At 41.0% G+C, this 15002-nt stretch overlaps 1 protein-coding gene across 1 annotated transcript in view; it reads right to left on the reverse strand.

Annotated features, from left to right (window-relative positions):
* Positions 1-15002, reverse strand: part of LOC132864631 (butyrophilin subfamily 1 member A1-like) — a 176427-nt gene that overhangs the window by 69940 nt on the left and 91485 nt on the right. Inside the window, exons 7-8 of the mRNA XM_060898080.1 lie at positions 12399-12431; positions 9338-9370 (exon numbers count right to left, since the gene is read on the reverse strand). Coding sequence (XP_060754063.1) covers positions 9338-9370; positions 12399-12431 — 66 coding nt within the window. The remainder of the gene's footprint in view (positions 1-9337; positions 9371-12398; positions 12432-15002) is intronic.

The raw sequence follows: 15002 nt of genomic DNA on the forward strand, positions 1-15002 counted from the left end.
TTAGCTACTATGCAGTACAGCTATGGAACCAACTGCCAGAGGACATTAAAAATGCTCCTGCTGTTGGCAGCTTCAAATCTAGGTTAAAGACCAAGCTGTTTTCAGATGCTTTCTGTTAAATAATTAATATTTTTACATTTTTTATAATCTTTACTTTCTCTGCATGTTTTAAATTTACTTTAACTTTATTCTATTTTATTCCGCTGGTTTCTTTCTCTTTTTCTCCTTTTTTTTTTCTTTTTGGCATTTTATTATTTTATTTCTACTATTGTTTAATTCTTATTATTTTCTTTTAATTCTTTTAATTCTTTTAATTAATTGTTTTAGATTAAAAATAAAATTATTTTATGTAATTTTATTTCTCTATTGTTTACTGTTTTTTGTTTTTGCTTCTGTAAAGCACATTGAACTGCCATTGTGTATGAAATGTGCTATATAAATAAACTTGCCTTGCCAAAAAAGGGGATTATAACCAAAAGAGGGGAGAGGGAAAAAGTGTCCAGGACGTATACAAAATAAAAAAAAAAAAATGGCATGAACTAGAAGGTTCACTAGGACATAATAAAAGAGTTTTGTGAATGCTGATAGAATTGATGAAATAAGAATTTAGTGACATTGGATTTAAAACTATATAAAACATTTATGGACTACAGCTGGTTGGTTCCAGGCAGTGATCGTGATATGCCTAAATGAAGACTGGCCAAATGATTTTACAGAGGGAACATAAAGGGACATGGGAACTGAACGGGTATTATAGCGGGCATTCCGAACACTTATAGAAGATGTGAGATATCTCAGAGCATTACCATACAACATGGTGTGGATATGATTTAGTTTTAACTGACTCAGAGATAGACTGGCAACATGTTGACCTGTTTGAACTCAGTATACCTGATAGGACTCATGGGGGAGGCACTAAGTATGAAGCAAATAATTTTATTTTGTGTAACCTGAAGATGATTCTTATTATTCTTGGTAAGGCCAGAGTACCAAGTGGAGCTGGCATAGTCAAAATGACATTGGATAAGAGCAGACGTTAAAAGTTTCTTGATTGCCTTATCGAGGTTCCTGGCCTGCCTATATAGAAACTTGAGTTTGGCGTTGGCCTTACGTATAATATTGTCAGCTAGAGTGGTGCTTGAAAGTTTGTGAACCCTTTAGAATTTTCTATATTTCTGCATAAATATGACCTAAAACATCATCAGATTTTCACACAAGTCCTAAAAGTAGATAAAGAGAACCCAGTTAAACAAATGAGACACAAATATTATACTTGGTCATTTATTTATTGAGGAAAATGATCCAATATTACATATCTGTGAGTGGCAAAAGTATGTGAACCTTTGCTTTCAGTATCTGGTGTGACCCTCTTGTGCAGCAATAACTGCAACTAAATGTTTCCAGTAACTGTTGATCAGTCCTGCACACCGGCTTGGAGGAATTTTAGCCCATTCCTCGTACAGAACAGCTTCAACTCTGGGATGTTGGTGGGTTTCCTCACATGAACTGCTCGCTTCAGGTCCTTCCAGAACATTTCGATTGGGTCAGGACTTTGACTTGGCCATTCTAAAACATTAACTTTATTCTTCTTTAACCATTCTTTGGTAGAACGACTTGTGTGCTTAGGGTTGATGTCTTGCTGCATGACCCACCTTCTCTTAAGATTCAGTTCATGGACAGATGTCCTGCCATTTTCCTTTAGAATTTGTTGGTATAATTCAGAATTCATTGTTCCATCAATGATGGCAAGCTGTCCTGGCCCAGATGCAGCAAAACAGGCACAAACCATGATACTACCACCACCATGTTTCACAGATGGGATAAGGTTCTTATGCTGGAATGCAGTGTTTTCCTTTCTCCAAACATAATGCTTCTCATTTAAACCAAAAAGTTCTATTTTGGTCTCATCTGTCCACAAAACATTTTTCCAATAGGCTTCTGGCTTGTCCACGTGATCTTTAGCAAACTGCAGATGAGCAGCAATGTTCTTTTTGGAGAGCAGTGGCTTCTTCCTTGCAACCTTGCCATGCACACCATTGTTGTTCAGTGTTCTCCTGATGGTGGACTCATGAACATTAACATTAGCCAATGTGAGAGAGGCCTTCAGTTGCTTAGAAGTTACCCTGGGGTCCTTTGTGACCTTGCCAACTATTACACGCCTTGCTCTTGGAGTGATCTTTGTTGGTCGACCACTCCTGGGGAAGGTAACAATGGTCTTGAATTTCCTCCATTTGTACACAATCTCTCTGACTGTGGATTGGTGGAGTCCAAACACTTTAGAGATGGTTTTGTAACCTTTTCCAGCCTGATGTAGCCTGGCAAGCCAGACTAAATGTGAATATTTAGTCTGGTCTCGGTCGTAGACATTTCCGAAGGGTGTGGGTAGGAACAACCCGTTGTCTTTCAAATTGTCTCTATGCATATAGGCCAACGCTCTGACCAATCAGCGCAACAGTGACTGTGACGTAGTCAGAGCGACCGAAAGCAGTGGGGGAGGGTAAACAAACAGCATCTAGCTTCTAAGTGCTATTTCCAAATCACCCGGACAATACATTCAATATCACAAAGCAATTGCGTTAATGTAAACTTGCATCTTTCGCCCATAGGCTTCAGATAGTTAACATTAAAAGGCCGTAAACTGAGGAGGATAAATAAGGGAGCAGTCCCGACATTCGGCCTGTTGTACTGGCAATAGCTAAGGGCCAAGCGTAACTGTTACCAAGCATCGCCGTCATCTTTTAGGAATATACTTTACACACACTTTACTATTGCGTAGTTAAGAGTATGCCTCTTACCATTTGGAACTGAGGTGAACCTCATCCACCACGACTCCAAGGACGTTGTCTTGAAACACTTTGGTCCCCAACATGTCGCGCCAATTCTTTTGTAAAAGGCATGCCTCCGGACTGCCGAACACCAACTGGCACTGGCCCCTTCGGATCTTCGCTGGTTCATCGACGCCCAATTGCATGGCTGTGAGTCCGAAATTGTTTGCCTCATTCACCTGGTCCTCCATTAGGGCTACCAAGGGCGAGACAATTACCACCATAGGGTTTTCACTTAGCCCCATCCTTTTGGCTACCAGCGGAGCCAGCTGGTAGATCAGACTTTTGCCATAGCCGGTCGGCAAAACAGTGAAAACGTCCTTCTTGAAAAGGAATGAGCGGAGAGCCTCTTCCTGCTCATATTTCAATGAAAACTCCAAGTCTAATTCTTCTAAAACTGATTCCAAAGCGGAGTCAAATGAGCGCTGTTAAATAGCTGTAGCCATCTTCCCTGTTGTGCTTTCTCCAGCGTCGCACAGCCTTGTCGTCACTCCTGCAAAAGCCCACCCAAAGAATCCAAACAAAAACCTTGCATTGTGATTGGCGGGCACGATTTGATGCCCGGGGTGTGTTGTTGATATGGTCCGAGGCTAGACCCACTCGTAGGCAAAAATATTTTTGGCCGCTAGGCGGGTGGGTCTAGTTTACTAGGCTAAGCCTGATGAGCATCAACAACGCTTTTTCTGAGGTCCTCAGAAATCTCCTTTGTTCGTGCCATGGTACACTTCCACAAACGTGTTGTGAAGATCAGACTTTGATAGATCGCTGTTCTTTCAATAAAACAGGGTGCCCACTCACACCTGATTGTCATCCCATTGAAAACACCTGACTCTAATTTCACCTTCAAATTAACTGCTAATCCTAGAGGTTCACATACTTTTAAAACTCACAGATATGTAATATTGGATCATTTTCCTCAGCAAATAAATGACCAAGTATAACATTTTCGTCTCATTTGTTTAACTGGATTCTCTTTATCTACTTTTAGGACTTGTGTGAAAATCTGATGATGTTTTAGGTCATATTTATGCAGAAATATTGAAAATTCTAAAGGGTTCACGAACTTTCAAGCACCGCTGTATATGGTTACCATGAAGAAACTGGTCTAAATCAACACCTAAGTATTTTGGCCCTTTTCCACTACCCTTTTTCAGCTCACTTCAGCTCGCTTCAGCTCACTTCAGCCCGACACGGCTCGCGTTTCGACTACCAAAAACCAGCACGACTCAGCTCGCTTCAGCCCTGCTTAGCCCCTAAAACTCGCACCGTTTTGGAGTGGGGCTGAAGCGAGCCAAACCGTGCTGAGTGAGGTTGGGGGCGTGAGCAGACACTCCCCTGTGCACTGATTGGTGAGGAGGAGTGTCCTCACATGCCCACACACGCCCCGCGAGCACGCTGGGATCTGTAAACACCGCAAACCCGGAAGAAGAATAATTACGAATTACGAGAATTTCTGAAGCCTTATGCGCCTCGCCTCATCTATACGCTCTTGCCAGTATCTGTTGGCCACAGCACCAAGACCAGCAACACTAACGACTCCATGTCCTCCATGTTTATTGTTTACTATTCGGGTCGTGAGACTACCGCTTAAAAGATCACTGAATCAGTGACATACAGAGCATCGTGGACGAGTTCGCGGAGCGCAAGGCTCGTCGTATGCCCTTCAAATAATGCGCGCAGTAGGCTATTGATGTTTTATTATGAGCCATGTACAGTATGTCGCCTAATGTTTTTTTGTTTCTGAGTTACATGTTCGTTTGAAGGACTTAATGTACAAAATAACATAGTTGCACCCCGGAGTGTTGAAATTGGTAAACACAGTGCATTCAGTGAGGTTTGCACCGCCCTCCTTTTATTTCTGACTCTTCCTGTCACCGTTGCAACCTCTGAGCGCTCATTCGTATGCCCTTCAAATAATGTGCGCAGTATAGGCTATTGATGTTTTATTATGAGCCATGTACAGTATCCTAATGTTTTTTGTTTCTGAGTTACATGTTCGTTTGAAGGACTCGATGTACTAAATAACATAGTTGCACCCGGTAGTGTTGAAATTGGTAAACACAGTGCATTCAGTGAGGTTTGCACCGCCCTCCTTTTATTTCTGACTCTTCCTGTCACCGTTGCAACCTCTGAGCGCTCATTCGTATGCCCTTCAAATAATGTGCGCAGTATAGGCTATTGTGTTTTATTATGAGCCATGTACAGTATCCTAATGTTTTTTGTTTCTGAGTTACATGTTCGTTTGAAGGACTTGATGTACTAAATAACATAGTTGCACCCGGTAGTGTTGAAATTGGTAAACACCGCAGTTGCGGACATTTTGTAGCCTAAAATGATGTTATGATAAGCTTTAATAAAGGGCCCGGTCATTTGCCCCGCCCCCGGCCCGGCTCTGACTTGTTCCGCCACTGTCACTGATGTCACTGTTTGCGCTGCTTAACGACATCACGTGACGTCCACCCACTTTCGCTAACTCCACCCAATGTGTCCACCCACTTCCAGCCAGCACGGTTCAGCGCGGTTGTAGTCGAAATGCAACTCCAACAGCCCCGCTCAGCTCGACTCAGCTCAACTCGGCACGGCACGGCTCAGCCGCGTTTGTAGTGGAAAAGCGGCATTTGACACAGGATTTACTGGTAATTTTTTTGACCATTACATGTGACGTCCAGAAACTCGTTACTATAGTCTACGTTTGGAGCCAAAAAAGTATGGATTCTGTCTTGCCAAGATTCAGAGACAACTTGTTTTCTACAAGCCACTCTTGGACTGATTGAAGCTCACAAGACAGACGCTGCTGAATATCCACTATGTTTTTGCCTGATACTAGAAGGGCAGAATCATCAGCATACAGCAGTAGTTTACGTTTCACTGCTGAGGTCATATAATTAACATAAATCAAAAAAGAGTAAGGAACCTTATATTGATCCCTGGGGGACCCCACAGACCACATTTGCAGGTGAGGAGGTGACACCACCAACCCCAACACACTGCTGCCTATCAGAAAAGTGGGCTTTAAACCAGTTAACAGCAGGTTTTTGAAGACCAAAAGCTTCCAATTTAATTAACAAAATACTATGTTCCACAGTGTCAAATGCCTTCTGAAGGTCCAATAAAACCATTCCTGTAAAATTGCCTTTGTCCTGTTCTGATTTGATATAGTCAGTAAGATATGCCAAACATGTATCTGTGGAGTGAGAGGATCAGAAACCTGACTGATGCTCATATAGGAGCCAGTGATCTGTGAGATAATTAATAAGTTGTACATATACAGTTTTTTCCAAAACTTTACTAACAATACTGAGGACTGAGATCAGACGATAGCTGCCAGCTTCAGTTTTGCTATGTTTCTTGTACATAGGGGAAATTTTTAGCAGACTTAATGTCAGAAGGGATCTTACCAGTAGAAAGGGACAGATTTAGAAGATGAGTGAGTGGAGAGGTTATGAACTTCGCTCCATCTTTTAAAAAACGTGTGGGAATCTGATCCAGTCCAGTAGCCTTATTTAGATTTAGATTGAGGAGAGTCTTTTGGATGAATTCCTCAGAGATTGGTTCAAATGAGAACTGAGAGACGCACCTGTTCATAGCACTTATACACATGATTAGGGCCATATTTTCCACATCCGGATGGTAACTGCAGTTGCAGAGATGATGCAGTGGTTGAAAAGAAGTTATTGAATTTCTCTGCTACCTTGGTCTTATCAAAACAGATCTGGTCATCAATGTTTAAACCAATAATCTGAGAGTTTGACTTTACCTTAGAAGTGCCAAGGTTTTTTAAAATTCACCAAAGTTCAGTTAAAGTTAAACAACACTGATGACATTTAAATTAAAAGCTTTTGTTTTAACTTCAAACTTTAAGGTATAACTACAAAACTTTTTCAAGTGAAATGTGCTGTAAACCTCCTTGTCCTTTTACTTTTCACTTTTGCAGAAAGGGCTTGTGGTAATGGAAGTGAACAGATAAAGAAATAGAGGTGAGAGTTTGAGACAGGACTGAATTAAATCATCCTCTTCACAGAGAGCACGGCCAACTGGACTCCTGTGGACTGCTGACTAAAGCACAGGTTCTTTACCCTGGTCCTGGAGAACCCACTGTCCGACACATATTAGTGTTTTCTGTGCTCTAACACACCTGATCCAGACGATCAGCTCATTAACAGCCCTTCCTGTTAAGTCCCTCAATACCCATAAGTCCTGGGTACTGAGCGGAAGGGGTTGATAAAACACTACTGAGTCAGTGTTAGTGCGAGTTCAGCACAATCACTACCACATTTAATATCACACAGTGCCTTACTGCTGCACAATATGATAGAAAATCATCAAATACACTACCAGGACAAAAAAAGGTCACAGTTTGGATTTAAATTAGTAAATGCTTAAGAGCTTTTGATCGGATAATTACTGAGGTCATTAATATGTTTCAGCTGGCAGCAATTATTTTCAACAAATACAATTAGATTCAATAACAAAAATGTGTGTAGTGTACCATGTGAATAATATTTACACTACAAACCAAAAGTTCAAATTCGAGACAAGACACACTTGTAGGATCCTGTTTAATACACTGTTATTATTTCCCCAAACTCTCGCGGTTACCAGAGGACTAGCCCCCCACTGTAACCCTAGCTATGTAATAGGCAAGAGGCCGAGGGCTACAGAAACGGAGATCGGCGCCGCCCTATGCGCCATATGGTGCGGGAAAGGACTTTATCCTTTATTATTTCCCATGGTGTTAGTTGTACGTGTTGAATAAAACCAGATTTCACTTGACTGAACTTGAGATTTCTACTTCATGATTATACATTTTATAGAGAGTAAAAATGTGGTGTTGAACACATGAATGGGTTCATATGGATAATATTATATACACTATATGGACAAAAGTATGTGGACCCCTGACCATCACACCTCCTGTATCTGAGCTTGTTGGACGTCCCATTCCAAAACCATGGGTGTTAATATGAGGTTGGCATTGCGCATAGTGATCTGAAGCTTGTGTGCAGCTGTTGGCCATGGAAACCTATTTCATGAAGCTCCTGATGCACATTTCTTGTGCTGATGTTGCTTCCAGAGGCAGTTTGGATCTCTGTAGTGAGTGATGCAGCAGAGGGTTTTTCTGCACTACGTGCTTCAGCACTCAGCGGCCCTGCTCTGGGAGTTTGTGTGGACTGTCACTTCGTGCTTGAACTGTTGTTGCTCCTTGACGATTCACAATAATAGCACTAACCCTATGGCCCCTGATGTCACAAGTCACTCATGTCGCTTGTAGTTTGTCTCTTGTGGGCGTGGAGCAAGCACTACTGTTGTCACCGGTGGGTGTGTACCGTCCATTCAGCTCCAATGAGGAGGAGTCCTGAACAAAATGTCGCCTCCAGCACACAATTTACTCCAAGATATGATTTACTTGTACTGAAAATATACTTTTAATTGTAACATTTTATCAAAGTGGAAAAAGTGAGAATTGTTTGTTGTACGCTGTATAACATGCATTTTTGTATTAGCGGAACAGAGCTCCATACTGAAGAGAATATGAGAATGCATCGACCTGATTTCTGATGGCTTTTGACCGTACAATGTCCGTATGAACATCTCATGAACACTTGACCACCAGACAACGAGATTTGTATCTTTATTTACATAAGACAGATTTTTCCTCCCAGTGCTTATTTTTAATTTGATTTTGAAAAAATAACTCTACAATCATATTTTACACTAATCGGGAGCACCGCTGTTGGGCAGTGCCATATACAGTGTGTGTGTGTGTGTGTGTGTGTGTGTGTGTTGTCTCGATACAGGTTTAATGAGAAATCCTAAAGGACAGGTTAAACTGAATCCACTGTGAAGAGGTCCCCCCATTTTAGTTTAGTTAAGCAGTACATAGGAACTAATTGCAGGTCGGAAATAAAATGAGGCAGGAAAGAAAAAAATATTGTACTACGTGTCCCAAACGATTAGTCTGAGGAATCGTTTGAGCCAGTTGTTTGGATTTACCACTTCATACCTAATTTGCATAACGTTGAGAAAATGTAAACTCGCATGTTGCTTGTCGCGTTGTCACTGTCGCTGAAATCGCAGCTCTGTGTCACGTGTGTATAGAGAACATGAATGGCTGCCTGTTGCTTTGTTGCTCGTGAGTGTGAACATATCTTTCCAGCTGACTGAGGCAAATCTAGCAGAGCAGAAATTTCACAAACTGGCTTTTGGTAAAAGCGGCATCCTCTGACAGAGCCGTGTTTAAAGTCACTGAGCTCTTTAGTCCGACCCATTCTACTGCCAGTGTTTGTCTGTGGAGATTGTACAGCTATGGGCTTGAGTTTATTCACCTGTTAGTAATGAGTGCGGCTGAAACAGCTGAATTAGGAGGGGTGTCCACATACTTTTGGCCATGCAGTGTACAGCAGAGCTAATGTTGGATGTTAAAATGATCATTCATATCAGTAATTTGTGTATTTACTGAAATTCCTTTCAGACCACACACACACACACACACACACACAGTTTATTCTCACCTGCATTTTGCTTCTCCTTTTGAAGCTCTGAGGCTGAAACAGAGAAAATAGTTTTGAGTATTCTGTATAAATTCAGTATAAATCGATGAAGCAGTGTAATATAGTGATAAAGTAAATGAACAACACATCAGATTGCGGTTATGAAATGTAAGTGTCCTCTGATGTTCTATATTTGTTAAATGATGAAGCACACTTCACACAGTGGAACATGATGTTACAGGTCAGTTATGACTCCGATAGAAAACAAGTCATTTAATGTATTGTGAGTGATGTGTTTGTGTCTCTGCTCTTCTTACAGAACCCTCGATGGAGTGAAATCAGAGTCAGTAGAAACTCAACCTGAATTTGTAATGCTTGAAAAGAAATGTGTAAACGTGATGATTGAAAACTGAGAGTGTGAATCTTAAGATATTTGAATATATTTGTCCTAAATTAAACGATCTGAAATTCTGATACTTAAAATTTAGGTTACGAAATTCACGGTTTCAGAAATTCTGGTTTCAAGAATTCAGGTCGTAATAAAATGATGTAGTATAATATCGGGTTCTGCTGACTCTGATTTCACTCCATAAACCTCCTTCCTGTTTGCTTCCTGTTTACTTCCTGTTGTCCAAATCTGGATACATGACCTGAGCTGCCCATAATCTGGTAGCATTCATTTCATTAAACATGAGAAGCAGCTGTAATTTCTGCCCTCTGCCCCGATCTGCACCTTCTCATGAACCTTCACCATGTTAAATTGTGTCTCTATAAGTCCTGGGTACTGAGGGGAAGGGGTTGATAAAACACTACTGAGTCAGTGTTAGTGCGAGTTCAGCACAATCACTACCACATTTAATATCACACAGTGCCTTACTGCTGCACAATATGATAGAAAATCATCAAATACACTACCAGGACAAAAAAAAGTCACAGTTTGGATTTAAATTAGTAAATGCTTAAGAGCCTTTGATCGGATAATTACTGAGGTCATTAATATGTTTCAGCTGGCAGCAATTATTTTCAACAAATACAATTAGATTCAATAACAAAAATGTGTGTAGTGCACCATGTGAATAATATTTACACTACAAACCAAAAGTTCAAATTCGAGACAAGACATACTTGTAGGATCCTGTTTAATACACTGTTATTATTTCCCCAAACTCTCGCGGTTACCAGAGGACTAGCCCCCCACTGTAACCCTAGCTATGTAACAGGCAAGAGGCCGAGGGCTACAGAAACGGAGATCGGCGCCGCCCTATGCGCCATATGGTGCGGGAAAGGACTTTAGCCTTTATTATTTCCCATGGTGTTCATTGTACGTGTTGAATAAAACCAGATTTCACTTGACTGAACTTGAGATTTCTACTTCATGATTATACATTTTATAGAGAGCAAAAATGTGGTGTTGAACACATGAATGGGCTCATATGGATAATATTATATACACTATATGGACAAAAGTATGTGGACCCCTGGCCATCACACCTCCTGTATCTGAGCTTGTTGGACGTCCCATTCCAAAACCATGGGTGTTAATATGGGGTTGGCATTGCGCATAGTGATCTGAAGCTTGTGTGCAGCTGTTGGCCATGGAAACCTATTTCATGAAGCTCCTGATGCACATTTCTTGTGCTGATGTTGCTTCCAGAGGCAGTTTGGATCTCTGTAGTGAGTGATGCAGCAGAGGGTTTTTCTGCACTACGTGCTTCAGCACTCAGCGGCCCTGCTCTGGGAGTTTGTGTGGACTGTCACTTCGTGCTTGAACTGTTGTTGCTCCTTGACGATTCACAATAATAGCACTAACCCTATGGCCCGTGATGCCACAAGTCACTCATGTCGCTTGTATTTTGTCTCTTGTGGGCGTGGAGCGAGCACTACTGTTGTCGCTGGTGGGTGTGTACCGTCCATTCAGCTCCAATGAGGAGGAGTCCTGAACAAAATGTCGCCTCCAGCACACAATTTACTCCAAGATATGATTTACTTGTACTGAAAATATACTTTTAATTGTAACATTTTATCAAAGTGGAAAAAGTGAGAATTGTTTGTTGTATGCTGTATAACATGCATTTTTGTATTAGCGGAACAGAGCTCCATACTGAAGAGAATATGGGAATGCATCGACCTGATTTTTGATGGCTTTTGACTGTACAATGTCCATCTGTCCGTATGAACATCTCATGAACACTTGACCACCAGACAACGAGATTTGTATCTTTATTTACATAAGACTGATTTTTCCTCCCAGTGCTTATTTTTAATTTGATTTTGAAAAAATAACTCTACAATCATATTTTACACTAATCAGGAGCACCGCTGTTGGGCAGTGCCAGTGTGTGTGTGTGTGTGTGTGTGTGTGTGTTGTCTCAATACAGGTTTAATGAGAAATCCTAAAGGACAGGTTAAACTGAATCCACTGTGAAGAGGTCCCCCCCCATTTTAGTTTAGTTAAGCAGTACATAGGAACTAATTGCAGGTTGGAAATAAAATGAGGCAGGAAAGAAAAAATATTGTACTACGTGTCCCAAACGATTAGTCTGAGGAATCGTTTGAGCCAGTTGTTTGGATTTACCACTTCATACCTAATTTGCATAAAGTTGAGAAAATGTAAACTCGCATGTTGCTTGTCGCGTTGTCACTGTCGCTGAAATCGCAGCTCTGTGTCACGTGTGTATAGAGAACATGAATGGCTGCCTGTTGCTTTGTTGCTCGTGAGTGTGAACATATCTTTCCAGCTGACTGAGGCAAATCTAGCAGAGCAGAAATTTCACAAACTGGCTTGTGGTAAAAGCGGCATCCTCTGACAGAGCCGTGTTTAAAGTCACTGAGCTCTTTAGTCCGACCCATTCTACTGCCAGTGTTTGTCTGTGGAGATTGTACAGCTATGGGCTTGAGTTTATTCACCTGTTAGTAATGAGTGCGGCTGAAACAGCTGAATTAGGAGGGGTGTCCACATACTTTTGGCCATGCAGTGTACAGCAGAGCTAATGTTGTATGTTAAAATGATCATTCATATCAGTAATTTGTGTATTTACTGAAATTCCTTTCCGCCCCCCCCACACACACAGTTTATTCTCACCTGCATTTTGCTTCTCCTTTTGAAGCTCTGAGGCTGAAACAGAGAAAATAGTTTTGAGTATTCTGTATAAATCGATGAAGCAGTGTAATATAGTGATAAAGTAAATGAACAACACATCAGATTGCGGTTATGAAATGTAAGTGTCCTCTGATGTTCTATATTTGTTAAATGATGAAGCACACTTCACACAGTGGAACATGATGTTACAGGTCAGTTATGACTCCGATAGAAAACAAGTCATTTAATGTATTGTGAGTGATGTGTTTGTGTCTCTGCTCTTCTTACAGAACCCTCGATGGAGTGAAATCAGAGTCAGTAGAAACTCAACCTGAATTTGTAATGCTTGAAAAGAAATGTGTAAACGTGATGATTGAAAACTGAGAGTGTGAATCTTAAGATATTTGAATATATTTGTCCTAAATTAAACGATCTGAAATTCTGATACTTAAAATTTAGGTTACGAAATTCACGGTTTCAGAAATTCTGGTTTCAAGAATTCAGGTCGTAATAAAATGATGTAGTATAATATCGGGTTCTGCTGACTCTGATTTCACTCCATAAACCTCCTTCCTGTTTGCTTCCTGTTTACTTCCTGTTGTCCAAATCTGGATACATGACCTGAGCTGCCCATAATCTGGTAGCATTCATTTCATTAAACATGAGAAGCAGCTGTAATTTCTGCCCTCTGCCCCGATCTGCACCTTCTCATGAACCTTCACCATGTTAAATTGTGTCTCTATAAGTCCTGGGTACTGAGGGGAAGGGGTTGATAAAACACTACTGAGTCAGTGTTAGTGCGAGTTCAGCACAATCACTACCACATTTAATATCACACAGTGCCTTACTGCTGCACAATATGATAGAAAATCATCAAATACACTACCAGGACAAAAAAAAGTCACAGTTTGGATTTAAATTAGTAAATGCTTAAGAGCCTTTGATCGGATAATTACTGAGGTCATTAATATGTTTCAGCTGGCAGCAATTATTTTCAACAAATACAATTAGATTCAATAACAAAAATGTGTGTAGTGCACCATGTGAATAATATTTACACTACAAACCAAAAGTTCAAATTCGAGACAAGACATACTTGTAGGATCCTGTTTAATACACTGTTATTATTTCCCCAAACTCTCGCGGTTACCAGAGGACTAGCCCCCCACTGTAACCCTAGCTATGTAACAGGCAAGAGGCCGAGGGCAACAGAAATGGAGATCGGCGCCGCCCTATGAGCCATATGGTGCGGGAAAGGACTTTAGCCTTTATTATTTCCCATGGTGTTCATTGTACGTGTTGAATAAAACCAGATTTCACTTGACTGAACTTGAGATTTCTACTTCATGATTATACATTTTATAGAGAGCAAAAATGTGGTGTTGAACACATGAATGGGCTCATATGGATAATATTATATACACTATATGGACAAAAGTATGTGGACCCCTGGCCATCACACCTCCTGTATCTGAGCTTGTTGGACGTCCCATTCCAAAACCATGGGTGTTAATATGGGGTTGGCATTGCGCATAGTGATCTGAAGCTTGTGTGCAGCTGTTGGCCATGGAAACCTATTTCATGAAGCTCCTGATGCACATTTCTTGTGCTGATGTTGCTTCCAGAGGCAGTTTGGATCTCTGTAGTGAGTGATGCAGCAGAGGGTTTTTCTGCACTACGGGCTTCAGCACTCAGCAGCCCTGCTCTGGGAGTTTGTGTGGACTGTCACTTCGTGCTTGAACTGTTGTTGCTCCTTGACGATTCACAATAATAGCACTAACCCTATGGCCCGTGATGCCACAAGTCACTCATGTCGCTTGTATTTTGTCTCTTGTGGGCGTGGAGCGAGCACTACTGTTGTCGCTGGTGGGTGTGTACCGTCCATTCAGCTCCAATGAGGAGGAGTCCTGAACAAAATGTCGCCTCCAGCACACAATTTACTCCAAGATATGATTTACTTGTACTGAAAATATACTTTTAATTGTAACATTTTATCAAAGTGGAAAAAGTGAGAATTGTTTGTTGTATGCTGTATAACATGCATTTTTGTATTAGCGGAACAGAGCTCCATACTGAAGAGAATATGGGAATGCATCGACCTGATTTTTGATGGCTTTTGACTGTACAATGTCCATCTGTCCGTATGAACATCTCATGAACACTTGACCACCAGACAACGAGATTTGTATCTTTATTTACATAAGACTGATTTTTCCTCCCAGTGCTTATTTTTAATTTGATTTTGAAAAAATAACTCTACAATCATATTTTACACTAATCGGGAGCACCGCTGTTGGGCAGTGCCAGTGTGTGTGTGTGTGTGTGTGTGTGTGTGTGTTGTCTCAATACAGGTTTAATGAGAAATCCTAAAGGACAGGTTAAACTGAATCCACTGTGAAGAGGTCCCCCCCCATTTTAGTTTAGTTAAGCAGTACATAGGAACTAATTGCAGGTTGGAAATAAAATGAGGCAGGAAAGAAAAAATATTGTACTACGTGTCCCAAACGATTAGTCTGAGGAATCGTTTGAGCCAGTTGTTTGGATTTACCACTTCATACCTAATTTGCATAAAGTTGAGAAAATGTAAACTCGCATGTTGCTTGTCGC

Source organism: Neoarius graeffei, chromosome 1 (assembly GCF_027579695.1).
Source record: "Neoarius graeffei isolate fNeoGra1 chromosome 1, fNeoGra1.pri, whole genome shotgun sequence".
Classification (NCBI taxonomy): Eukaryota; Metazoa; Chordata; class Actinopteri; order Siluriformes; family Ariidae; genus Neoarius; species Neoarius graeffei.